The following is a 26,271-nucleotide window of genomic DNA, read 5'->3' as shown; positions in this document are numbered from 1 at the left end:
ACACCTTATCCAGGGTGAACCATTGTTTTGTTCCCAAAAGTTCAGCTTGTCGGAGCCCTTCACCATCTGTTTCAATAAGGTTATTTATTCAGGGTCAACAACTACCTTATCTCAATAGCCAGAATGCTTTCATAGCTATTTCATAGTTAGGTTTCTAAATTTCTAAACCCAGTTTGTCATGTTTTAAAAAGGCCAGAATTCTTTCATAAGATAGTGTACTTTTCTGAATAGGTTAGATGGCTTATTCCTTCACAGATTGTCCTATGAGGAGAGATTGAGTAGACTAGGCCTTTTTCTCTAGAGTTTAGAAGAATGAGAGGTGATCTCATTGAAATATACAAAATTCTTACAGGGCTTGACAGGGTAGATGCAGGGTGGATGTTTCCCCTGGCTGGGAAGTCTAGAAACAGGGGTCACAGTCTCAGAATAAGGGGTTTGCCATTTAGAACTGAGATGAGGAGAAATTTCTTCACTCAAAGGGTTGTGTATCATTGGAATTCTTTACCCCAGAGGACTGTGGATGCTCAGTCATTGAATATATTCAAGGCAGAGATCAATATATTTTTGGATATTAAGGGAATCAAAGGATATGAGCATAGTGTGGAAAAGTGGAGTTGAGGTAGAAAATCAGCCATGATCTTATTGAATGGTGGAGCAGGCTTGAGGGGCCAAATGGCCTATTCATAGTTCTTATATTCTGGCCAATTCACAACACAGTATCCAAACAGCCCAGTACAAGATAGATGCCAATACATTCCTTGATAATCCCCAGTACTACAAGGATCCCTTGTTCTACTGTTTAACTTCAAATAGTGTTCCACATTCACCATTCCATTCTTGTATATCTCTGAGGTTCCCTTTTGTATTGAATATGTTTCTCATTTGCTTCTTTGCTCACCAGGTCAGTTCCACAAATAAGTGGGAAGTGTCAGGAGCCATCAAAGTGAACAGATCAAACTCATAATTTTAGACACAAAAAAAGGGAATAGATTAGAAGAAAGCAGGAGGAGCCCTACGGAAAGTCAGCTCCAATGTAAATACCCAGGGTGAGAGAGGGACTTCACCCTCCCTGATCTGTTTTTTTTGAAGCTGATGGACCGACTGTACTTTGCCAGCATCTTCTGTTTTAATCTCAGACTTGATCTCCAGTTTGTCAATCTCTCCCATTTGTCTTTGACCTTCCAATACCTCAATGACTCACACGTCCTTTGTTTCTTTAATTTTTCTGACGCTTCTGTCCATTACTTGCCTGAGATGATCAGTTACATCACCCAACAACCATCAAGATATCTCCCTCCGAGATCTCCGCACTCCTCCAATTCTGGCATCTTGTGCATCCCCGATTTGTATTGCTCCACCACTGGCAGCCGTGCCTTCCGCTGCCTGGACCCTAAGCTTTGGAATTCCCTCCCTAAACCTCTCTGCCTCTCTTCTTCTCTCTCTCCTCCTTTAAGATGCTCCTTAAAACCTACCTCTTTGAACAAGCTATTGGTCACCTGTCCTAATATCTTCCCATCTGTCTTTTCTGCCCTTTTTCTGGTTCTATTGATCCCCTCATCCATGCCTTTGTTACCTCTACACTGGACTATTCCAAGGCTCCCCTGGCCAGCCTCTCACCCTCCACCCTCCATAAACTTCTGATCATCTAAAACTCTGCTGCCTGTCTCCTAACTCGCACCAAGCCCCATTCACCCATCATCCCTGTGCTCGCTGACCTACATTGGCTCCCGCTCAGGCAACGCCTCGATTTAAAAACTCTCATTCTTGTTTTCAAATCCAGCCGTGGCATCGCCCCCATCCTATCTCTGTAACCTCCTCTAGCCCAATAACCCTCCGAGATCTCCGCACTCCTCCAATTCTGGCATCTTGTGCATCCCCAATTTGTATCGCTCCACCACTGGCAGCCGTGCTTTCCGCTGCCTGGGCCCTAAGCTCTGGAATTCCCTCCCTAAACCTCTCTGCCTCTCTTCTTCTCTCTCTCCTCCTTTAAGATGCTCCTTGAAACCTACCTCTTTGAACAAGCTATTGGTCACCTGTCCTAATATCTCCTTCTGTGGCTCGGCATCAAATTATGTCTGATAAACGCTCCTGTGAAATAACAACAGAAAATGCTGGAAAAACTCAGCAGGCCAGGCAACATCCGTGGAGAGAGAAATAGAGTCAACGTTTCAGGTCGAAACCCTTCGTCAGGACTGAGAGAAAACACAGGAAATGAAATAGATTAAAAGGCCAGTTTGGAGGCTGGGAAATGGGGATAAAAGAACCCTCCTGTGAAGTGCTTTGAGAAGTTTTACTACATGAAAGGCGCTATATAAATGCAAGTTGTTGTTCTTGATATGCTTGTTCATCCCTGATGTTTTGAGATTCTGCGGAGCCGGAAACATTGACTGTCTGGGCTCTCCACAGATGCTGACCGATTGCCGCGTGTCCAGTTTTGTTTCTGTTTGTGGCGGACGGGTGCTGTATCTTCATGTGATGTGAAAACACATGCCTACAAATGACTGTTGGTGATGTCAGCAGGTGAACGTTTAACACGCTCGTATAATGTTCCTCTGTCCGCTGTGTGAATGTCGGCGGTAGCCTGTTTATTTTTAAATCAATTACCACGTCAGAAGAACTAATGGGCTAAGGAATGTCAGACAAGCGCACAAAGTATTTGCCCACTAATATCGGCAGTTGTAACTTCGAGGCTATTATTTATCACATTCCACTTTTAAACCAAGCAGCTTTCCAAAGGGAATTGGTTAAATACTCGAAGGAGATAATATTGCAGGGATGTGGGGAAAGAGCCGGGGTGTGGGACTCACTGGATTGCTCTTTGAAAGTAATACTGCAGGCCGCTATCAACCCACGCTCACTCACCTCCTGTTTGCCTCCTCACCTTCTAGGAGTCATCTGAAGGCCGCAGACGACATTTTCCTCCTGGATTGACCGATTGGTGCCCGCAGCTCGCCGGTGTTGGGTTAATGAGGCTCAAGGACCAATATCGACTGCCTCTTCGAGCATGTGCATCGATCATTCCGGCCATTTTGCGGCAGTATTTGGGCACTAACTAAAGGCAATATTAAATTGAAGATTAAGGGGTGATTTTGCCAATGGGGGCGGGTTGGAGGCGGGACTCCCACTTGTCGGGTTTTGGTCCCACCTCCATCGACTTGTGGCCAACTCACGCTATTTTCCTTTGATTGACCTTGTTAAGCCCGCCCAGTGGGCTTAGCAGGCCAATTAAGGGGAAGCCGGTTACAGAGAATGTCAGCGTATGACGTTTCATCTGACAGATGAACTTCATTGTTTGACAGCTCTGTGAAGCTGTCAAACACTGACATTCTCTGTTGTTTGATGAGTCCTTGTATTCAAGAATCATCAAACCTATCTGCTGAGCAGAAATCAGATGGCTGTTGCATCGGAGAATGCAGCAACCATCTATCATCTCTGCTGGTGAGATGCGGAAGTCTCCGGTTCCCCAACTGTTGAAGCCTGCAGGAAGAAACAAAGGTAAGTAAACATTTTCTATCACTTTACACTCACCTCACATACTTACCTCTCCATACTTGCACCCATCACTTACCTCCACAGCGCACTTTTGGACCCCTCCAACCCCCGCAGACCCACTACTCGCCTCGGTGACCCTGGCGGGGTTTCCTGGCATCGGGAAGCCCGCGCCTCCGTTGGAAAAATGGGGATAATCCTCTTAACTGCCTGTTAACTACCTGTTAACAGGCAGTTAAGTGGCTGTAATCCCCTTCCCGCCTCCAGGAGACGGGTCCCAGCGCGGGTCAGCTACCCGCCTCCTGGCAAGATGGTACGGAGGCGGGTTGGGTACCTGCCCCAGATTCTGCCATTTTCCCAGCAATCCCGCCTCCCCAGGGCTGGCAAAATCGCCACCTAAGTGTCGCCAATTGTCTTTCAAACAAAAACCACAACTCATAAAGGCATTGAGAAGGTGATCACGTTTATTTGTTTTAAAATTTAATTCATGAACGGTATACAAGAGTATTTTATGATACAAAAGAAACAAACTTTAATTTAATATATAATACAGATAAGTTGATGTTCAGAAATTAAAACATAATTCTTTTTTTAGTGTGACCTCTGGACACATACTCACAAAGGTGTGTCAAGCTAGTGTACAACTAAGAAAAATTCAGGAGGAATTTTTGTAACTTCTTATCTGCTTTTAATTAAAACATGTTGTTCTTTTTTTTGGCAACTCAACATCGCGTAGCCCCTTCCAGGTGGGTGGGCAAGTGTTGGTGACTTTGCAACAACACGGGAGCTATCGGTGTAACACTTACCATGTACATAATTAGTATGGATGATTTTTGTTATGTATTCATTATTACCCTTCCCCTTCGACAGCCTCTCCCTGCTCCAAAATAAAAATGCCTTTGGCCTTGCTCACAGCCCCTCGGCCAATATTAGGAGGTGCACTGGAGTTTCCCGGGATGACTCTCCTTAAGCGTTCCCATTTTTTAATAGAGGTGTTCAAAATTATATGGGGTTTTGATAAGAGTAAATAGGGAGAAACTGCTTCCACTGGCAGACGGGCCAGTAACCAGAGGACACAGACCTAAGGTAACTGGCAAAAGAACCAGAGGGGAGATGGGAATTTGTTTTACGCGGCGAGTTGTTGTGATCTGGAATTCACTGCCTGAAAGGGCGGTGGAAGCAGATTCAATAGTAACTTTCAAAAGAGAATTGGATAAATACTTGAAGGGGAAAAACATTGCAGGGCTGGGGATGGGAGGGGGAAGGGCAGCGGAGTGGGACTAATTGGATGGCTCTTTCAAAGAGCCGCCACAGGCGCGATGGGCCGAATGGCCTCCTGCTGTGCTGTGTCATTCTATGACCTCTGTGGGGAGGCACCTACCTTCCGCTCTGCATTGCCCGACAGCCAATACCTGGTGTCACATGGAGCAATTGAGGGGTCCGATCCGTTCTGTGGCACAGCGGCTTGCAGCTCCAGCCCATTATGCTGCCTGTAAATCCGTGCCTTAGCTTTGTAACCAGATTCACAAACACTCACATGTTCCAAATATCGCTCCTGAGTTTTAATGTACACATTAGTTTGTAACTAAATATAACGGGAGAACTCAGAAGCTAACCTTACTTTTTTTTAACAGTTCTCGACAAAGTTTGTTTCTATGTCTGTTGCATGTGATCTTGACTTGATCACCCAAATGTCATTATCCACTGGAAGAATGTTGACTGAAAAGTGCTTCATCAGCTTCCCGATGGGAATTTTTTTTTTCACTATACATCACAGCTCATTGATCCTCATGCAGCTCCTTCTAAGTACAGATATCTAAAAAATACAGTAGTCGATTCTGGACAAAACGGCGAAACAATTACAGGGCAACTTTATGAGATCTACGCTGAGGATTTACTGTAAAAGTAGACATTGCCTGCCGTTCAAAAAGCGTTTTTTTTTACAGTGTGCCATTATTTGTTTATTGCTTTGCTTCTAAGACTGCCCCCCCCCCACCCCGGCTGTGGTGCACAGGTGATCATCACAAACGTTCTCCCCTCTGAGATGGCAGGCTTCAAACCAGCACTGGCATTGCCATAGGCTGGGCTGGCTCTCAGCGCAAACTCAAAACGGGTTTTGAGGCAGCCTCGCGGGAGGTGGGTCTCACGGTTCACGGGCGTCAGTGGTCTCCCAAGTTACACTGGCATCGATTTTCACCCACAGCTGCTTTGCATCAACGCAAAGATTGCCAGCGTAGCCACGCCCACGTGTAACCGAATCTCGGCCAAAGCCGAGCATTATGGAGTACGTCGGCGAGAACACCTAATGGCGAGGGCACCTGGCTCACAAGGCCCTCCAGGTTCTTAATTGTTGAAATGAATTCAGCGGAAGCATCAGTGGGAAAAATAGGCTGCGTGCTCTTTCTGTATTTAACTTTTGTGTAAAACACAACTAAATAAACTTTGGTATAAAGTGCTAAAGATATTTCAACATGTTATATAAATAGAGAGAGCACCAAGAGAAAACCAGAAATGTGTTTGCTGCAGCACAGACATACCATTTTTTTATGTAACCTATTAAAGGATCAATGATCAATGTTTTAGGAAACAAGGTATTGTAACTGTGTACAGAACATTTACAGGATTTAGGAATCAATCAGTTTCAAACATTGCGCCAGCCTCAAATGTTCTGAAATGAACTGTCAGCTAACTACCCGCAAGGTTGTCCCTAAGTGAACCAGGACCAGTGAGCGATCTCAAGGGCTGCTCAAGAACAAGGATTGGTTAATGGACAGAGAAGAGAGAGTAGGGATAAACGGGTAATTTTCGGGTTGGCAGGCCGTAACAAGTGGGGTGCCGCAAGGATCAATGCTTGGGCCTCAGCTAGTCACAATCTACATCAATGATTTAGATGAGGGGACCGAGTGTAGTGTATCCAAGTTTGCTGACAATACAAAGCTAGGTGGGAAAGTAAGCTGTGAGGAGGATGCAGAGAGGCTACAAAGGGATATAGACCGGTTAAGTGAGTGGGAAAGAAGGTGGCAGATGGAGTATAATGTGGGGAAATGTAAAATTATCCACTTTGGTAGGAAGAATGGAAAAGCAGAATATTTTTTATAAGGTGAGATTGTGAAATGTTGGTGTTCAGAGGGATTTGGGGGTCCTTGTACGTGGATCACAGAAAGTTAACATGCAGGTACAGCAACTAATTGGGAAGGCAAATGCAAGGGGGTTGCAGTAGAAGAGTAAGGAAGTCTTGCTGCAATTATGTAGGACTTTGGTGAGAGCACACCTAGGTACTGTGTACAGTTTTGGTCTCCTTACCTAAGGAAGGATATACATGCCTTGGCGGTGCAGCGAAGGTTGCACGAGATTGATTCCTGGGATGAGAGAGCTGTCCTATAAGGAGTGATTGAGTAGAATGGACCTATATTCGCTGGAGTTTAGAAGAATGAGAGGTGATCTCGTTGAAATGTGTAAAATTCTTAAAGGGCTTCACAGGGTAGATGCTGAGAGGCTGTTTCCCCTGGCTGGAGAGTCTAGAACTAGGGGTCATAGTCTCAAGATACAGAGTTGGCCACTTAGGACTGAGATGAGAAGAAATTTCTTCACTCAGATTTGGTATTCTGTACCCTAGAGGACTGTGGTTGCTCAGTCGTTGAGTATATTCAGGACTGAGATCGATAGATTTTTGGGCACTAAGGAAATCAAGGGATGTGGGGATAGGACGGGAAAGTGGAGTTGATGCAGAAGATCAGCCATGATCTTACTGAATGGCATAGCAGGCTCGAGAGGCCATAAGGCCTACTCCTGCTCCTAATTCTCCTAATTGTTTAAACTCGGCACCACCTTCCCTGTTAAATCAACATCAATCATGCCCCACAGGGCCTTGATGAGAATTCTTGAGTTTCCTACTCTTGTAAAATTTCCACAAGCCATATTTTACACTATTACATAAGAACATAAGAAATAGGAGCAGGAGTAGGCCATTCGGCATCTCGAGCCTGCTCCACCATTCAATAAGATCATGGCTGATCTTCTACAACTCAACTTTCCTGCATTATCCCCACATCCCTTTAGTCCCTTAGTATCCAAAAATCTATCGATCTCTGTCTTGAATATACTCAAGGGCTGGGATGAGTCATAGTAAAAGTATAAAACTATGTTAATTCTCTCCACCCTCCCTCCCTCCCTACTAGGTTGCCTTCTGTCTTCCCTTCCCCAGAGAAAGAACTTGACATGTTTTACATTGAATGTGTTATTGATCATTTCACAGTTTTTTCGAGCGGCTCGGCAAGGTTCACGAATAAATTGAGGACATACAGTGGAGTCGCAAGATGCCACGTGTAGTGGATCATTCCCATCCACTAACATATAGTGGCAGTCTTGCTGCAGGTATAGTCCTATCCCAGCCCAACATTAATCGGCACTATCAGCTGTACAGTTAGCAGGAATGGACTGTGTCGTACCTCCCAATTGTTATGAAAGTTCTAACTTACAGATGCTTGAAATGTTCATTCAAATACTTGACCTAAATCCTTGCTCAGCCGCACAGCCCCACATTTGTTTGTTTTTTCTATCGCATATTAAGGTCAATATTACTCATTTGAATAATCTGCTCCAGCTAAATTCTCAGACAATTTTATTTCTGAGGTCTCAGTGTGGAAAGTGTGTTGAGCTTAATTTAAAACAATTGAATTTTATTTCACACCACTGCTGACAATCTGTCCAGTCAACTATTATGTTAACTGCAAGTTTTTTTTAGTCGTTCCTGGGATGTGGGCGTCGCTGGCAAGGCCAGTACTTATTGCCTATCCCTAGTTGCCCTTGAGAAGGTGGTGGTGAGCTGCTGCAGTCCGTGTGATGAAGGTTCTCCCTCAGTGATGTTAGGGAGGGAGTTCCAGGATTTTGACCCAGCGACGATGAAGTCAAGATTTAAGAACCACCATTCATTTAAAGCTGCAGCTGCTCCTCATAATCACTTCATTCCCTCTGAAGAGACGACGACAGAATCACACCTTTACAAGATGACCCTCTCTGTCGTTTCCTGTTATTGAAACATCTTATTCCCTAAATTGCTGACATGCACACATCAGATAAGGATTTACCAAATGACTAGCTCCCTCTGATCACAGAAACATATAATCATAGAAGTTTACAGAATAGGAGGCCATTTGGCCCATCTTGTCTGTGCCAGCTGAAAAAGAGCTATCCATTGGACAAGATGGGCCAAATGGCCTCCTTCTGTGCCGTAAGCTTCTATGATCAGAGGGAGCTAGTCATTTGGTAAACTCTTGTCTGATGGGCACATGTCAACATGATGGACATATATCCTAACTATCATTGACATAATATTGACCAACATTACATCCTTCCTTTCCTCCAAAAGTTCAAAGATGACAACCTTTAACTGACCAGTGGTGACTTGGATAGACTTTGGCAGGTGCAAACTGATAACTAAGTCATTAAAATTGACAAGTGTTTTTTATGTATTAACCTCTGAAAAAAAGTATGCTCCTTGTTGAGAGATGTTTGCAGCAGATATTGCTTCCAATACAATGGTTGCGGTAGAGTCCATGACAGAGCAGACTGGACATAATCTGTGGGAGGAGCAGCCTTGATGCGCCAGATGGCCTTTTCTCATTTCTAAAGTTACCATAAATTGATTATGAATTCGGGAACTCTACAACCAGCCATTCAATTTCCTGAGCAGAAGTTCCGCATAAATACTCCCCGCTATCCAAGAATGGTCAAAAGAAATTCCTCCTACCCATCTCACATCTCTACTGTTCAACAGTTGCCAAGTGCCCCACAGAACTCTCACCTTAGGGTCTGCAGTGGTAGGACCATGTCCCGTGGATCGTTTGATTATCCCTGTCTATACTTTCCAAAATAAATATTCATCCTTTGTTTTGAAGGAATTAATTGCCTTTTAGCTTATGGATTCTTGCATTATTCCCCGGAAGCTGAGGGAAGATGAATGCCGCTCAACAGCGGAAGAATACAAGTCGGGTATTAGTGCTAGTTCCCTGACGTGCAGATCAACACATATTGAACAGATAGCACCAGGGCTGATTTTTTTCCCCCACTAGTAGCTTGTATAATTGCTACCTATATAGGGAAATGAATGAACTTACTCTGTAACTGCACAGACTCTGCAGCTTCATAGAGGCTGTTGGCCCTAAATTCCAACTGGGCCCTGGGTGGAAAGGCATGTCAATCAGAAGTGAGTTGGGAAATGGGGTGGATCCTGGTTCCATTAGTGTGCCGCACGTTTCCACAGTTGAGCCATTTTTTTTGGGGGGTGCAGGGAGGGTGGGAGAATCCTCTGCCCATTTCCCCTACGTCAAGTTGCTGGGTGAAAATCCTGGAACTCCCTCCCTAACAGCACTGTGGGAGCACCTTTACCACACAGACTGCAGCGGTTCGAGAAGGTGGCTCACCACCACCTTCTCACGGGCAATTAGGGATGGGCAATAAATGCTGGCCTTTGGCCTTGCCAGCGATGCCCACATCCCGTGAACGGATATAAAAAAAGTGAGCCTGTCTGCAGAAGTTCTTTAAAGACCTCAGCAGGAAGCTCGCCAGATGAGTTGGTGTCAGCCCCGGGAAAGCCCCCAGAAGTCTTGTAGCCAAAGGTAATCGATCCTAGAGGGGATCGATGACCTTAAGCGGAAGCCCCTATAGCTCCACTGCCAGCTGAAGAAAAAGAAAATAAGCTTTTTGCTGGGCTCTTCTCAGCTTTCCTTTCCACCACTGAGGTGGCATGGCACCGCTCCGAATCGGCTGAGGGTGGGGTTGGCATGGGCATCGCCGATACACCATTACAGGTGCATGGGCCATCCATCATGGACATACAAGTTACCCCATCCCTGCAAGTTGGGGCAGATTCCGGGGCTCCCGACTTTGATGGGCTCAAGAGTTGGATCTGCTGGTCGAGCGGTCTATTTAGAATTTCGGGCCCTGTAGCTCTCCCGCGACCATGGCAACAAATAGGAAAAATTGCCTTTGAAAAAGTCACGCTGTATCCGAAAAAGTGCAAAACCTGCCATGGCATTCAATCCACCAGCTTTGCAACAAAGCCTTCATAAACCATTCTTGATGCGGTAGCACTACCCATTTCATAGCATCTTTTCCCAATGTTTTGGTAGAGGTTTAGACAAAAAAAAAATTACTGGGATGTCGTGCAGCTTCAAATTCACTTCCAGTCGCAGGTTTGCAAATTGTACTTTACTGCTTGTAAATTCAATGCGTTCTCAATTTAACGTGGCTGACCTTATTACGTTCTGAAAGCTAAGGATCTCTTGTCATTCTGGTGATGCATTAAATCAACAATTAAACAGTGCTGTGGGAAAGACGTGCAGCAAATGAGAAATTGCATTGTCTAGTCATACAGGAAATCTTCAGAAATTGTGTAACCTTAGGATGGATAATGTCTACCTTTACACACATCACAGGCACACATATTTACATATTCACACTCTACCCAATATTTACCAATGAACAAATTAATGGATAATTCCTCTTTCAAGTGGATAGTACAACAGATAACAGTGGATTGCCAGTAATTCTGTGAAGGCTGATACAGTGGCACACAGTTTATAAATAACGGGGATTGAGGTGACCAGTTAGTTCTTTTTTTTACCCCTCGTTGGTGCAATAATGTTGATGAGGAGGCGAATGATTGAACTGCAATCTTTTCTTCTCTGTTATTCCTCCCCTGTCCACCTCTTTAATGTCAGCATCGGCACAATGGGCCGAACGGCCTCCTTCTGTGCTGCACGATTCCATGAGTAATCTCTTCATTTAAAGATATGGGGATTTCGCTTCATCTTGCAAACTATACATCAATTCTCCTTTATTTCCAAGGAGGTGGGTAACGGGGAGAAATTAGACAAAACTGCCAGGTTTTTGGGGCTCTACTTGATTGCAAAAGGCCTGCAGGCTCCAAAATGCTGCCGCAAAGTCATGCGAGCTGCTGAAAGGACATCATCTGCTGCTTAAGTGTTTGAGGCATTGACATTGCTTGACATTGCTTTCCTGACATTGAGACTGCAGATGACATTGCTTTCCTGCTCAGCAAATGATCAGATATGCCATTATCTCCATACTTTGCTTGCGTGCTTTTACTTCTGGTGCAATAAAGAGAAAAATACAACTGGAATAAAGATGGAGATATATGTTTTTGTACGTGTACATATAGAAAGCAAAATTTAAAAAGATATGAGCAAATGGCAGGGCAATAGGACTTTATGGATAGGCCTTTCCCAAATAGCCCCCTTTTATACTGTATGATGATGATTCTATGTGAACTTTGAAGTTAGGATTTAAGTAAGGTTGGGCTCATTTGCTTTGGAAAGAGATTTGGAGGTGACTGAACAAGATTATGAACATGATTGACAAAGCTGATCCAGGCATGTTTGTTCACTATAGTAAAGGGTTCCAATATCAGGAAAATAGCAGAAGTTAGAAGTAAGAAAGGGTAGTAGACTTGTGGAATAAGTTTCCAAAGAAGGACAAGGAAGTGTAAAAGAGTTCAAGAGGTAATTAGATGTGTTTCTGGACAGTAAAGGGATGGTGGAAGTTGGTGAGAAGGCAGGGTTATTTTGCCAAAATCAGGGCTGTTGGTTTTTTATCTGTGTTTAAAATGTCTTACAAATATAAGCAATGTTTCATGGGGAAAAATATAGAATTACGACATAGTATACAGGAAACCACCTGATTGGCGGGGGAGTGGGACTAGCTGAAGCGCTCTTTCAGAGAGCCAGCACGGGCTCGATGGGCCAAATGGCCCCCTTCTGTGCTGTAACAAATCTATGATTCAATTCCATGATTCTGGCCTCGGAGATTGTCCAACCACAATGCAATGGTTTCAACAAAGTACACGGTAGTGTGGTGCTTGTAACTGACATTTGTGTCGTCATTCCCAATGAATTGTTCGAGTTCTAAGAATTATTCAACTTAGATTATTCATCTACTGAAATATAAAACCTCCGTGGCAGTGTTGCTTGTATTGACAGGAGGGAGAGGGGGATACTGATGGAAACGTCATTTCTTTGCAGCACTATGCTCTGTATTTGGCCGTATGGGTTATGTGAATCCACTGTGGCATCCTCACAGAAACTGATGGTTGGTACAGGTAGTTCATGCACTTAGACACTGCAGGGATAAATGGGGCCATTTACACAGAAGGTGCTAGGGGTGGAAGATTTCTCACCATTAACTCGTCCCTTCATGCTTGCTGCACAATGGCACAGGCTGGATCCCATGCTAATGGAACATAGGAGTCGGCCATTCGGCCCCTCCAGCCTGTTCCGTCATTCAATTAGATCATGGCTGATCTGCAGCTTAACTTCATTTACCCTCCTTGGTTCCATATCCCTTAATACCCTTACCTAACAAAAATAATTGGGCAGGGGGGAAACAGAATTCAACAATGAAGCAACATAAAATGAGATCATGTGGAAGTAAGACACTTAATGATGCTACAGGACCAGAAGTGTGCTCGGGATGTTTCTGGGCTACGAGTCATTGGACTACACGACTGGAATCCGTTATAAACACAGAAAATGCTGGAAATACTCAGCAGGTTGGGCAGCATCTGTGGTGAGAGAAACAGAGTTAACGCTTCAGGTCGGTGACCTTTCGTCAGAACTGTTAGAGCTTTAACAGTTTTTAAGCAAGTGCAGAGGCAGGGAAAGTGGGGAGAGGAGGAAAGAATGAAAGGGGGAGGTCTGTGACAGGGCAGAGGGCAGGAGTGATTCAATGACAAAAGGGATGACGGTGCTGTCCTATCCTGCTGAGTGTTTTCCAGCATTTTCTGCTTTTATTTCGGATTTCCGCAGTATTTTTGCTTTACTGCAATCGGTTGTTGGCTTCCCAAAGCTCAGGAACACGAGGGCAGTGCCGCAATGTGTCAGAGCGTCAGAGCACGGAGCGGGACTAGGAGTAAAGCTCAGGGACACGAGGGCAGTGCCGCAATGTGTCAGAGCGTCAGAGCACGGAGCAGGACTGGGAGTAAAGCTCAGGGACACGAGGGCAGTGCCGCAATGTGTCAGAGCACGGAGCGGGACTGGGAGCAGAGCGCAGGGACACGAGGGCAGTGCCGCAATGTGTCAGAGCACGGAGCGGGACTAGAAGTAAAGCTCAGGGACACGAGGGCAGTGCTGAATGTGTCCGAGTGCCAGAGCATGGAGCGGGACTGGGAGCAGAGCTCAGGGACACGAGGGCAGTGCCGCAATGTGTCAGAGCACGGAGCGGGACTGGGAGCAGAGCGCAGGGACACGAGGGCAGTGCCACAATGTGTCAGATCACGGAGCGGGACTGGGAGCAGAGCGCAGGGACACGAGGGCAGTGCCGCAATGTGTCAGAGCACGGAGCGGGACTGGGAGCAGAGCTCAGGGACACGAGGGCAGTGCCGCAATGTGTCAGAGCACGGAGCGGGACTGGGAGCAGAGCTCAGGGACACGAGGGCACTGCCGCAATGGGCCAGAGCACGGAGCGGGACTGGGAGTAAAGCGCAGGGACACGAGGGCAGTGCCGCAATGGGTCAGAGCACGGAGCGGGACTGGGAACAGAGCTTTGGGGCACGAGGGCAGTGCCGCAATGTGTCAGGGCACCAGAGCACGGAGTGGGACTGGGAGCAGAGCTCAGGGACATGAGGGCAGTGCCGCAATGGGCCAGAGCACGGAGCGGGACTGGGAGTAAAGCGCAGGGACACGAGGGCAGTGCCGCAATGGGTCAGGGCACCAGAGCACGGAGCGGGACTGGGAGTAAAGCGCAGGGACACGATGGCAGTGCCGCAATGGGTCAGAGCACGGAGCGGGACTGGGAACAGAGCTTTGGGGCACGAGGGCAGTGCCGCAATGTGTCAGGGCACCAGAGCACGGAGTGGGACTGGGAGCAGAGCTCAGGGTCACGATGGCAGTGCCGCAATGTGTCAGGGCACCAGAGCACGGAGTGGGACTGGGAGCAGAGCTCAGGGTCACGATGGCAGTGCCGCAATGTGTCAGGGCACCAGAGCACGGAGTGGGACTGGGAGCAGAGCTCAGGGTCACGATGGCAGTGCCGCAATGTGTCAGGGCACCAGAGCATGGAGTGGGACTGGGAGCAAAGCTCAGGGACACGAGGGCAGTGCCGCAATGTGTCAGAGCACCAGAGCATGGAGCGGGACTGAGAGTAAAGCATCGCCCATTGGCTGCACTTGCACAGGCGCTGGCATCAGAGCAGTACTGGCGCAGACCGGGAAGCCGGTCACCTGACCCCACTCTGTGCGTCCCCAGACGGTGAGGCGTGCTGGAAGAAGAACAGAAACAGGAAGGAAATACAATTTTACCGTAAAAGTTCGGGGGTGGGGTGTGGGATGTGGGGGCTTTCGTCCTCACCCAGCTTCGAAAAATATAAGTGAGGGGGCCAAAAATTGTGGCTTTCAAACAGATTTGAAAATGAGACAGTAGTGGACATAGTGCTAAAACAAAGAGAAAACGCAAGGTGAATCTAACCGATAAATAGGTTTAGGCAAAATATGTAAATGGTCCCACTCATACGTCAATGTAAAGCCTCACAGTCATTTGCACAGATTATATTTCCGTGGATTCTATCCGTTCGAGCCGGGATGGCGTCCATTGCTTGATGTCGTCAGCTGTGGGGGAATTGGCCTTTGTGCTGATCTCGCCAAGTTTGCTTTCTAGCGCCTGGTTCTTCTGGTACATTTCCACATAGTTCAACTGCAGCTGCTTCTGGTACTTGATGACCTTCTCCTTCTCGTCCTGCCACGTCTGCCTCTCCCCCTCAAAGTGGGACACCTGCTGCTCGTGCTGCTGCCGCTCCAGCCTCAGCTCCCCCTGCAGCCGCTCGATCTGCTTCTTCCAGGCCTTCACCGCGTCCTCGTTCTGCCGCTGCATTTTCGCCTCGTCGCTCTCGCAGGCCAGCTCGTCCCTCGTGCCCTCCGGCGCTTCCTCGTTGCACCGGTTGTTCGGGCGGCCCGCGTTGGCCAGGGCCTGCTTTAATCCCGAAATCTCTGCTTCGTTCTGGCCCAGCTTTTCCCTCAGAAGCTGAGCCTCGCTGGCTTTCCTCTGCAGCTCGTTCTCACACACCTCCAGGTCGATGCTCTTGGCATTGAAGGAGTCCTTCAGCGTGAGGACCTGCTCCTCTTTGGCCCGCAGCGCTGATGTCGCCTCCTTTAGCTGTGTCCTCAATGCCACCATCTCGTTCAATTTCTGGGCCACGTCGGCTTGTGAATCCTTCATCTGCTGCTTCATTAAGGAGATCTCACCGGCCTTCTGACATACCTGAGACAAATACAGAGAGCGCATGTAAAATGGTCCAGCAACACCTTGATTTAAAATTCAGCCCCTCGAGCCTGTTCCGCCATTCAGTGAGATCATGACTGATCTGCATCTTAACTCCATCCACCTGCTTTGGCTCCATATCCTTTTATACCCTTGTCTAGCAAAAATCTATTGATCTCAGATTTAAAATGATTAATTGTAATTAATTATAAATATTTTGTTTATGAACAATATTTTTTTTTAATACAAATTTCCCCCTTTACTTCTCTTCTGAAGGTTTTGATTTCAGTGGTGCAGTTCCATGGGTTCCTCTGGTACCTTTTTCCAACTGTCTTTCTTTATGTGTGAGCTTAGACAGCATAGGGTAGATTTTCTTCAACACTGTGTCTAGGGAATTGGCAGGCAGGTAACGCTTTATATTTAATTAATTTATCTCTGCTCCTCCCCTCTGTAGGATCGAGCACTCAGAGTTTTCTGGTGTTGATCGCCATTAGCAGCCAGAAGGCTCAGATTTCGAAGGCCCGAAGCCGGAGAGGTTTTGCAGCTGCCCTTAGATTTGCTGCCGATTTTCGGGCACGGGGTCCAGCCAGGGTTGTTTGCCCAATGCCTGGAGTTCCCCAGAGAATAGTGGGCCTCTGCAACAGTCTGGCGTTGGACGTGCATTTGCTGAATTCCTTCATGCAAGAGCTGGAGATCACATGGGTTCGGGTGGGATGGAGAGTGATAGAAGATTTGAGGTCAGGATCAGATCAGCCATGATCTTATTGAATGGTGGAGCAGGCTCGAGGGGCCGATTGGCCTACTCCTGCTCCTATTTCTTATGTTCTTATGTTCCTGCTTCTGGCAGGGGGCATGGGGGGTGGGGGGGGGAGGGGAGATCACCTCTTACAGAAAGTAGGTATTGCATAGAATTATCAGGGCCGGAGTGATCTCCTGGACTGGTTTTGATCACCTAAGGGGGTCAGATTTTCCAGATTTCTTTCCCCCCAACATTGGCCTGGGGTTTTATCAGATTTTTCGCCTCTCCCGGGAGATCACACAGTTTTGGGTAGGGGTGGAGAATGTGTATATTGTGATGCACAAGGCATCATCGTACTTGTGTGGCAGGCTGGATGGACCGGAGGGTCTTTACCTGTCCGTGATTGTTCGTACATTCGTAAGTTCATAGGTCAGGCGAATGGCCCCGAGGAGGGAAACCATGGGTAGCTGCCACATTGCCCCCGCGGTGTGCTGCCCCTGTCGTGTGCCCACTGGGCACTCAGAGGAAAAATTTGCTCTTATAAGTGTCAACAGACTATTCACCGAGGTCACCACACCTGAGCAGAAACCGATCCTAACTCATAACACGCACATATACTTCCAACAAGGAGCAATGGATGAGATCCCTGGCGAGTTTTTTTTCATTCCCTAACTGGGGAGCACTGACCGAGATCAGCGAGCTCAGCAAATATCAGAATGGAACTGGGGGTCTCTTGGGTCTGTGTAGCTCAGCTGCCCATTGACTAAACTTGCTGACTCGTCCAAATTTCAACTATTTTATTTAGCAATTTGTCTTTCTTGTTGCTTCCTCTCCTTTTGAATTTCTTGGAATAATTGTCATCAATTAGGCACAGTTACAGGCACAAACCTTGTGGGGACATTCCCACACATATATGTCACATGTACAAGAACTTGTATTTACGTAGCGCCTTGTCACACCCTGCGGATCCCCCAAGGTGCTTCACATTCAAATGGAGCCCTTTTGAAGTGCAGTTACTGTTGTTCTGTAGGCAAACAACGGTGTGCGTTAAGGCCTCGTTGTTCTGATATTGGCCCAGAAATTCGGGTCGGAGGCTTCCCGCGGGTGCAAGCCTCCGACCTGCACTTACCTAGCGCGCCGGCCGTTGAGCTGTGGGCCCGCGTGGTATTCCGATCCTGGGCCTCCTCCAACTGCCGGCGCGCAGTGCTTGCGTATCCCAGGGGCGGAGTTAGTTCAATGCGTCCCCTGGGATCACGTGGGCCATGGAGAGCCAATGGTAGCAGGGAATGCTTCATTCATAAGTTTGACAGGAAGAGCTGTCAAACCTATAAATACTATAAGCCCCAAAACATCACTAAAACTTCAAATACATTTTTAAAAAAAATCACATTTTTAAAATAACTATAAATTACATGAAATAACTATTTTAAACAATAATTTAAATTTTTGAAAAAATTAATTACATTTTCTAACAGGGCTAAAAATAAACTTACCTTTCTTTAAAGTATTTAAAAATAATAAACCTGTGGAAAAAATGTTTTAATTTTAATTAATTCACCACTTACCTTGTTAAAAGCAGCCCTTGCGCCTGCTTTTTAAAAGTGTAACTGCTGGAGACTTACCCTCCCGGAGAACCCTGCAAAAAAAATGTAAGTTCGATGCGCATGCGCTGCCTCTCCGGCGCACGCGTTCCACCTGTCAACCCCTTCTTTCAAGGGAACGGAAATTCCAGTTTCCCGCGCATGCATAGTGCATGCATGAAACCAGCACTTTCGTTGGGCCTACGCATGAGTACCCAGTGCGTACTCACCCGTGGGGACCCGAATTTCTGGGCCCTTGGCTCCATGTTAGGTGAAGGTGGCAAATAAATAAAAGAACAGAGGTTTCACCTGCAAAAGGAAAGGCAATCTTTGCAACTTTGAATGTATAAGGAAGAAGAGTTATCTCCGATGTCCTGGCCAATATTTATCCCTCAACCAACATAACAAAAACATTATCTGGCCATCATCACACTGCTGTTTGTGGGACCTTGCTGAGCGCAAATTGGCTGCCACGTTTCCCACATTACAACAGTGACTGCACTTCAAAATGTACTTCATTGGCTGTAAAACGCTTTGAGACGTCCGGTGGTTGTGAAAGGTGCTATATAAATGCAAGTCTTTCTTTCTTTCTTTATTATACAGATGAAAGTAATAAAGTGGACAACTCCCGCAAGTGCAGTCTGCCCGTTCCATATCTGCTGTCCTTTGTGCAACAAAGATGCAATGGGTAATGTACACACTCCTATATGGCAACTGCCCTTAAAACATTGACAATGCCTCAAGTTCTTTAGACACTGCAGCTGCAAGTTAACTTCTGTCATAGCACAGAACTGATGTGCCCTAAACAGTCAAGTAGAAGTTGTAATGATTGGAATATTGGGTGGGCACACGATTAAATTCCCAGTGTGCACTCCCAGTAGGTGAGGCCCAGCGCTGGGAGCGTGACTTCACAAAATTACCCCTGGTGTGTCGCTTTAGCAACAGTGGCTTACAAATTCGATGATGTTGCGCCCGTTTTACAGGCACAAAACCACCACCAAAACGTCCAACATGGCAGGCGGCGTGTGAGCCGGAAAACTGCCATATTGTTATGGGCCGCAAAAGAGGTGTGCAGGGCCCGCGCCTGGAACAGGTATTAGGCCCTTACCATTTGCAAACAAGGGGCCTAAAGCCTCTTTGATGCCCCCTTTTACCAAATTCATCTCCCATGAACGCAGCCAGCGCTGGGCCGGTTATGTTCAGGAAAGCCAGGTGGACATGCGGCCTAGCCCGCGGACCTTAAAAGGGACCACTGGAGGCCGTTCCAAAAAGGTCAGTTTTGTAAAAATACTTACCTGAATGTGGAGTTGGGAGGCGATGTAAATGATAAATGAGTGGACAAGGTAAAGGGGCTTTGACCTAAAGATAAGCACCAGTACATAAAGGGGGAGATAAGAAGAAACGTATTCACGCCAAGAGTTATCAGAGTGTGGGGTGCTTTGTCACAAGTGGTGGTCAGTGCTAAATCATTACTGCATTCAAGGTGGTACTGGATAATTACTTAATGAGAGAGGATGTAACAGGTATGGGGAGAAAGCAGGAAAATGAGATTCATTTGGCGAGAAAGCAGCAAAATAGGAAATCGGCACAAAGTGGGCAGCGTGCCTGGAACCCGTGACTGAACCTCGCACCGAATTGGGCCTCGGGCCTCATCTGTAGAAGACCGGCGTGTCACGGACGCCAATTGGGCGTCTTGACACAGCTCGTTTTTCAGGGTCCTCGAAAATTCAGTCAGCGCTACGAGGCAGAGATGGCCTGCGGGTTGCCCTGTTTCGGGGGGGGGTGGTGGTGGGAGGGGGCAACAGCCCACAGTATTGCTGTGGAACCAAGAGGAGTATTTCCCCCCTGCTCCTCTTGGCGCCACGATAAGGTAAGTAAGAAACATTTGATATACCTTCTCGTCGGCGGCCTCCAGCGGTACGTGCTACGCCCAGTTTGCACAGAATTTGGCAGCGGGCTCAGATGGTAAGCCCCTGATTAGCATATTCAAGGAGTTTCATGTCCGTTTCGACACGCGGAAGTCGCCAGCTTCCGAGTCTGCAGCTGCCGCACTTCTGGGGGGGATGGGGTTGGGGGGAAACAGGCGCAGGAGACCCCGGCCCGAAATTCATCGCCGGGCACTCATTTAGCGCCCAGATAACAGGCGCAACCCAGAGTAATTTCTCCCCCATGTTTCTACATGGTGGGGTGGGTGAGGAACGGGCAGGGAAGCTATATGTGATGAATGAGGACCAAGCACACTGCTCAAATCCAGGCCCAGTGAGCCATACTCATAATAAGTAACCCAACAAAGCCTGTGGTGTGATTGGGGCTGAGAGCTCATCCAAGCGCCAGACAGTAGCTGAAAGCGTTAATGAATTATAAAGCCACTTATACCAGGCCTAAAATCTTGTTTAACAGTAAAAGTTCTGTGCTTCCCTCTGTTCAAAGTTGAAGTTGATTTTTGTTCTGCTCTTTCATTTGGGCTTTTTGAATTTGCTTTTCTATCCAAAAGACTTTACCAAAGAAAGAACGTCTTGCATTTATATAGCGCCCTTCATGACCTTAGGTTGTCCAAAAGCACTTTACAGCCAATGAAATACTTTCAAAGTGTAGCCAATATTGCAATGTAGGAAACGGGGCAGCCAATTTTCACACAGCAATGTCCCACAAACAGCAATGTAATAATGACCAGATAATCTGTTTTTTTAGTGATGTTGATTGAGGGATAAATATTGGTCAGGACACCAGGGATAACTCCTCTGCTCTTCTTCGAAATAGTGCCGCGGGATCTTTTATATCCACATGAGACGGGACCTAGGTTTAACGTCTCATCCAAAAGATGGCACCTCTGACAATGCAGCACTCCCTCAGCATGCACTGGAGTGTCAGCCTAGATTTTTGTGCTCAAGTCTCTGGACTGGGACTTGAACCCACGACCTTCTGACTCAGAGGCATGAGTGCTACCAACTGAGCCATGGCTGACCAAGAGTGAATGGACTTCTGACCAGGGCACTGCACTATTAGATTTTCCTCACTATGGAATAATATAAGAAAACGTTACAGGGATGTAACCGAATAATAGTGAAATGGAAATGGAAATGCTGAATGTTGAGCTACAACCCAGATTCACTAGAATGACTTGGGGCTAAAACGGTTAAATTATGAGGACAGGTTGCATAAACTTAGCTTGTATTCCCTTGAGTATAGAAGATTGAGGAGAGATCTGATTTAAAATGTTAAATGGATTCCATAAGGTAGATACAGAGAAACTATTACCTCTTGTGGGGGAAACCAGAATGAGGGGACATAATCTTAAAATTAGAGCTCGGTCATTTAGGACAGAAATGAGGAAGCACTTTTCCCACACAGAGGGTAGTCAAAATCTAGAATTTTCTCCCCCAAAAAGTCTGTGGATGCTGAGAAACTGGCGCTTTCAAGACTGAGATCAATAGATTTTTGTTAGGTAAGGGTGTCAAGGGATATGGAACTAAGGCAGGTAAATGGAGTTGAGGTACAGATCAGCCATGATCTCACTGAATGGTGGAGTAGGCCTGAGGGGCTGCATGGCCTACTCCTGTCCCTATGTTCCCACAATGTGTTTTGACATTGACTGGTAGGAGATGGATCTATGTAGTGATTCCATATGTGATGCATTCTCAGTCACTAATGTGGTATCAGGAGGAATCAGTGAGTAGAGCAGTTGCATAGAGACCCAGGAGAAGGGCATTTGCCCGCTCTTTCAGCCAGGGAATGGTGCTCGGTAGGGGCAACCTGCAGGGGAACATGAAATGGGAAGTCACGAGCAACATAATGTGACTTTAATGATAGCTGTCCCTTACCTCCCACTTGGTCTCTTCGAGTCTGGGCAGAAGTTCAGACTGCTCTTTTTTAAAAGTCATACATTTTTTCTCCAGTTCTTCCCTCTGTTGCAGAAGCTGCCCAATATCCTCCTGCAGTTTCTTCTTCTCTTGCTGGAGCTTGAAGATCTGAAGCTGTAAGGCCTGCTGGGCTCTCTGTGCCTTCTTGGACACCTGCTGGAGCTTGTTTGCATAATTCTGCTTCAGGTCCTCCATCTCACGCTCCCATATCTTCTGCTTCTCCTCAAAGACTTGCACTATTGCCGCTTCACTCTTGTCGAGGCTTCTTCTCATCTGCATAACTTCCTGTTCCTTTTCCCATAACCGGTCTTCAAGGTCCTGAATGATATCGTCGTTAGACGGCGAGTGATATGTTAGCGTTTCGTGCATATGATTGAGTTTGTTGAAAGAGGCCACGCTTTTACTGGAAGACCGTCCACTGTCGGAGGTAGATATTCCATTATACCCCAGCATTCCCCTCTCTGCGTACGACGTCCCGAGACGGTTGATGTGGCTTGTGGACGCACTCATTGGCCCAATGTGCTGGCTGTAGCCCGTTCCATATGTGGGAAGGCTGGTCAGTGAGTTGCGGCCAGAATCAGACATACCTCCACTGTGGTTTATAGTCCTACTGTGGCCTGCCTTGTCCAATCCAGCTCTCCCTCCTGAAGGGCTGCTGCTACTGGTATGATGAGCATTAAGGCTTTTCCTGCTGTCCGTAATCCCATTGCTTTGTGGTGGGCAGAGGTTCTGCATGGAGTGGAAGTTTTTGGGAACAACTGGCTTGAAAGCCGAGGGCCTGATCAATGACTCGTTGTTCTGTAGAGGAAAAATAGACACATCGTCATGAACTGATTGAAGCATTTCATCTTGAATACATTGTGGTCCAACACCATTGACATTTAGTTTGCATTTACACTATAAGGCCATTTTTAGAAATTGCATTGCTGGTGTGCAGCCTCATCCCCCAGGGGCACATACTGGCAAACTTAACTCTAATGGGCAGAAAATCATGGGGACTGGCCCAGGCTCCTCGCCGATACCACAATACCATCCATACAATTCTAGCATCATCAGGAAGTAGTCTTCCCTTCGCACCAATGCTAACCTCTTGTAGTAGATATGCAGAGTTAAGGTTTGACCCGACTCTGGAGTGAAGTGGAGTGGGTTTCAGGTTGGACCCTATCTGGATTCTGGTTGAACTGCGCCTGCACCCAGAGCTTAGAAGGAAAATGCTCCCACTTTCCAAAGTGCCTTTAAATAATGAACGGAAGGATATTTAGAAACAGGCCAACCCACCAATGTGGCAAAAAGCTGATCGTCAGCCAACAGCTCAAAACAAAACAGCCCTGAATCTAGGCCTGATGGGATGTGAATGACAGGTGTTAGACTGAAAGTGCAGTGGGAGAGGCTTCCTATAACTTAAGCTCTTAACTATGCCCTTATGACTTCAGCCATTTTTACCACAGCACATAAGAGTGTAGCTTGCAGCTGTGTTACAAATGACCGAATTGCGATGAGAGTGTTGAAGGCATGAGCTTTATTTTGTAGCCGGTGATTTGAGACTTCCCTTCCCCCTCCCACTGAAAACGGAGAACCTTTGACACCTGAATAAATGAGTTTATGGGCAGCTTGGAGCCTATTATAATTATGGGTGTAAACCTTGGTGAATTTTATTTTTAAATGAAGTAAAACTCAACACCACTCTCTTCCCACTGCCCATTTTCTTACCGAACTGCAGCAATTCCAAAAGTGGAGTGAGAGGAATGCTGAAATAAAGCTAGATAAAAGGTGCTCATACCAGAGAATCCTCCATCTTTCAAAAAAAAAAGCACAACTGGAACTTGCCTTGATGGAACTAAACCTTCACAGAACAACAGAAAGTTCATTTGAGGAGAATGAAAAGCTTCTACAAACTGAATGCTGGCAGGCTCTTCGTTATATATAACTTCCTTGGGGGGCAAACATTTTAAACACGCGCACCAGGAATTTCCTCAGGTGTGTGTAGCCGGGGCTTCCGCCAATCTTCTACCGAAGTTACAGCGACTGGGAAATTCCCGGTGAAGAACATCGTTTTATCTGTGACTCGGAGAAAGCAGCGGCTCCATCAAATGGTTCTGCCTCACGTTTGTGCGCAGTGAACAATGGGGGAAAGTCCAGCCAAGCATCTTGGCTCTGGCAGCCTGCAATCCCAACCCTCCGGCTGATCCGATATGTTAACGGGCCCGATTTTGTGGATTGTGTGGGAAATGGTCGGGTTTCCCCGAATGTGGGGTTCTGACACACAAAAATGTGTCAGCCAGCTCCACGCAATTTTCCCTCAAGTGGCCAATTAATTCCCAGCATGTGGGCAGCCTTGCTAATTGTCCATTTCTAGTCAGAAAGCCCCACAGTATGATGTCATCATTCATGGTGCTTTCAAGGTCCACAGCAAGCACTGCATCCTCTGAAGGCTTCCAAACGAACCATACAGGATGGCAGAGGAGCCTGCAGCAGCTGTGGGCAGTGCCAGACCCCGAGCTGCTTCCAAATTCGACGAGGCTTCACTGCAGGCATTATTGGATGGGGTTAGGGCCCACAGGGAGGTCCTCTTCCCTAGGTCAGGGAGGAAGAGGCCTCCCACTGAGACCAATGCTGCATGGATGCAGGTGTCAGCAGATGCCAACTTGCTGGGAGTCACCAGAAGAACCTTGGCATTACATCTCTAACTCCTTCCTTTACTCCCCCACAGTACCATCCAGAGCCCCCGTCCTCACTGTGGAGAGGAAGAGGCTGTGCAGCCAGACTCCTCAGAGGAAGCTCCAACCTCTGAGGGCACAGTGTCAGCAGAAGTAAGCGCACCCAGCATCAGCGCAGACACTCACACCTCGGGGGGACCTTCGGGACATAGAGTAGTGTTGTCACCTGGTGCTTCACAGCTCACAAGTGAGCCTCAGCAGATTCTGGAGACAGGGACAGCAGTGGAGAGTCCTCGTCGGAGGGTGCAGGACTCTGCCAGCTCAGCTCAGCTGCGCTGCATGTCGACCCTCTGCCTCTGGGTCCATCCGCAAAAGAGGTGATGGATCTCCATGCACAGATGCAGGAGTCTCTGGCAGGTTTTGTCTCCAGGGTCGCTGCGAGTGTGGAGCGAATGGAGGAGTCCATAGCGACCATGAGCAGAGCCTTTGTGGAGTCATTGGCGCATGAATGCATCACCATGGAAAGGTTGGCACCCTCCATGGAGGAGATAACTCGCCAGGGTACGGAAAACATGGTGAGTGCTCATAAGAGAATGACGTCTCTTGAGGAGCGTTGGCCATCTATTGAACAGAGAAACCAGACCTTCATGGAAGTCCTTCTGAGTAGGACTGCCAGTGCAGAAACGGGTCCCCATGGCCCCCTAAAGCGCAGCAAGGTGCTCTCAAGCCACTTCCAAGCACTGGCCCCTTCTGGCCTGTGCAGCTTCAGGTGAGTGAGCAGCAGCCTGGTGCTCCTGTTGCTCATCCTGCTGTTCCTGGTTCTGCTGCTGCCACCTCTGCTGCTGGAGATCCTTTAATGGCAAGAAGGGAAGGAAAAAAAGGCGTCCCTGTCTTCTCGTAGATGCCTCCACTGAGGAAGCGCTGAGTGAGTGTGGTGAGAGGGGCTTCCCAGGAGATCGCACTGGAGAAGTGTGTGAGGCTCCAACCTTCCACAGCTGTGCCTAAGCCTTGAAGAAGTAGCCCCAAGCCTGCAGCAACAAGGTCCTTCACCATACAAATGCTGTCCCTTTAAATCGCAGCTTTTCCGAATGACCTGCAGCTGACAGCAAGCAAGCTTCACGCCAGGTTTCATCAACGGGGTTCCCCGCAGGCGTGTTTGATGTGGGGAAAGCCCCAAAATCGCAACGGCCCCTGAAAATCGACTTAAACAAGGTAATAATTGCTCATTAGTGTTCAGACGGCCAGTCCCGCCAGTGGCGGGCGGGACTGAAGCGGGTCGCGGAGAAACGGCGGTCCGAAAGTCGGACGGGGAATCAGGCGGGGGGGGTGGGGGGGTCGCGACCCCCTTTTCGGCGATTTTCGGCCCATGGCCGCCTGAAAAGCCGCCCGACAGCTGGCAGAAAATCGGGGCTAACTGGCTCTAGTTCCGCCTGCCAAGTTATCTGACTAATTAATACTCCAATCCCAGCGTAGAAAAACAAAAAGCCGATTTTACTTGCGAAACATTGACAAGCTGACACATGCATTGAAACATTGGCCGTCAGCTTAAAAGGTTGACAGTTAGCAGGGATGAGCCAGCAACATTTCGATGGATCTCAGCTCCCTACCGACCCGTCCCTCAACACACCCTCCTCAGTCCCCCTTCGCTCTCCAAAGGGATACCCACTTGCCTCTTAA

At 47.4% G+C, this 26,271-nt stretch overlaps 1 protein-coding gene across 1 annotated transcript in view; it reads right to left on the bottom strand.

The window, feature by feature from the left end:
* Positions 1-3,939: 3,939 nt before the first annotated feature.
* lzts3a (leucine zipper, putative tumor suppressor family member 3a) overlaps positions 3,940-26,271 on the bottom strand; it is an 80,426-nt gene continuing 58,094 nt past the window's right edge. The window contains exons 3-4 of the mRNA XM_085975511.1: positions 21,899-22,735; positions 3,940-15,758 (exon numbers count right to left, since the gene is read on the bottom strand). Coding sequence (XP_085831637.1) covers positions 15,048-15,758; positions 21,899-22,735 — 1,548 coding nt within the window. The 3' untranslated portion in view covers positions 3,940-15,047. The remainder of the gene's footprint in view (positions 15,759-21,898; positions 22,736-26,271) is intronic.

Source organism: Somniosus microcephalus, chromosome 2, assembly GCF_052327205.1.
Source record: "Somniosus microcephalus isolate GS21.2 chromosome 2, FLI_Smic_1.0, whole genome shotgun sequence".
NCBI classification, from domain to species: domain Eukaryota; kingdom Metazoa; phylum Chordata; class Chondrichthyes; order Squaliformes; family Somniosidae; genus Somniosus; species Somniosus microcephalus.
The sequence above is the reverse complement of the archived record's forward strand: the minus strand, read 5'-3'. Positions and strand labels throughout refer to the sequence as shown.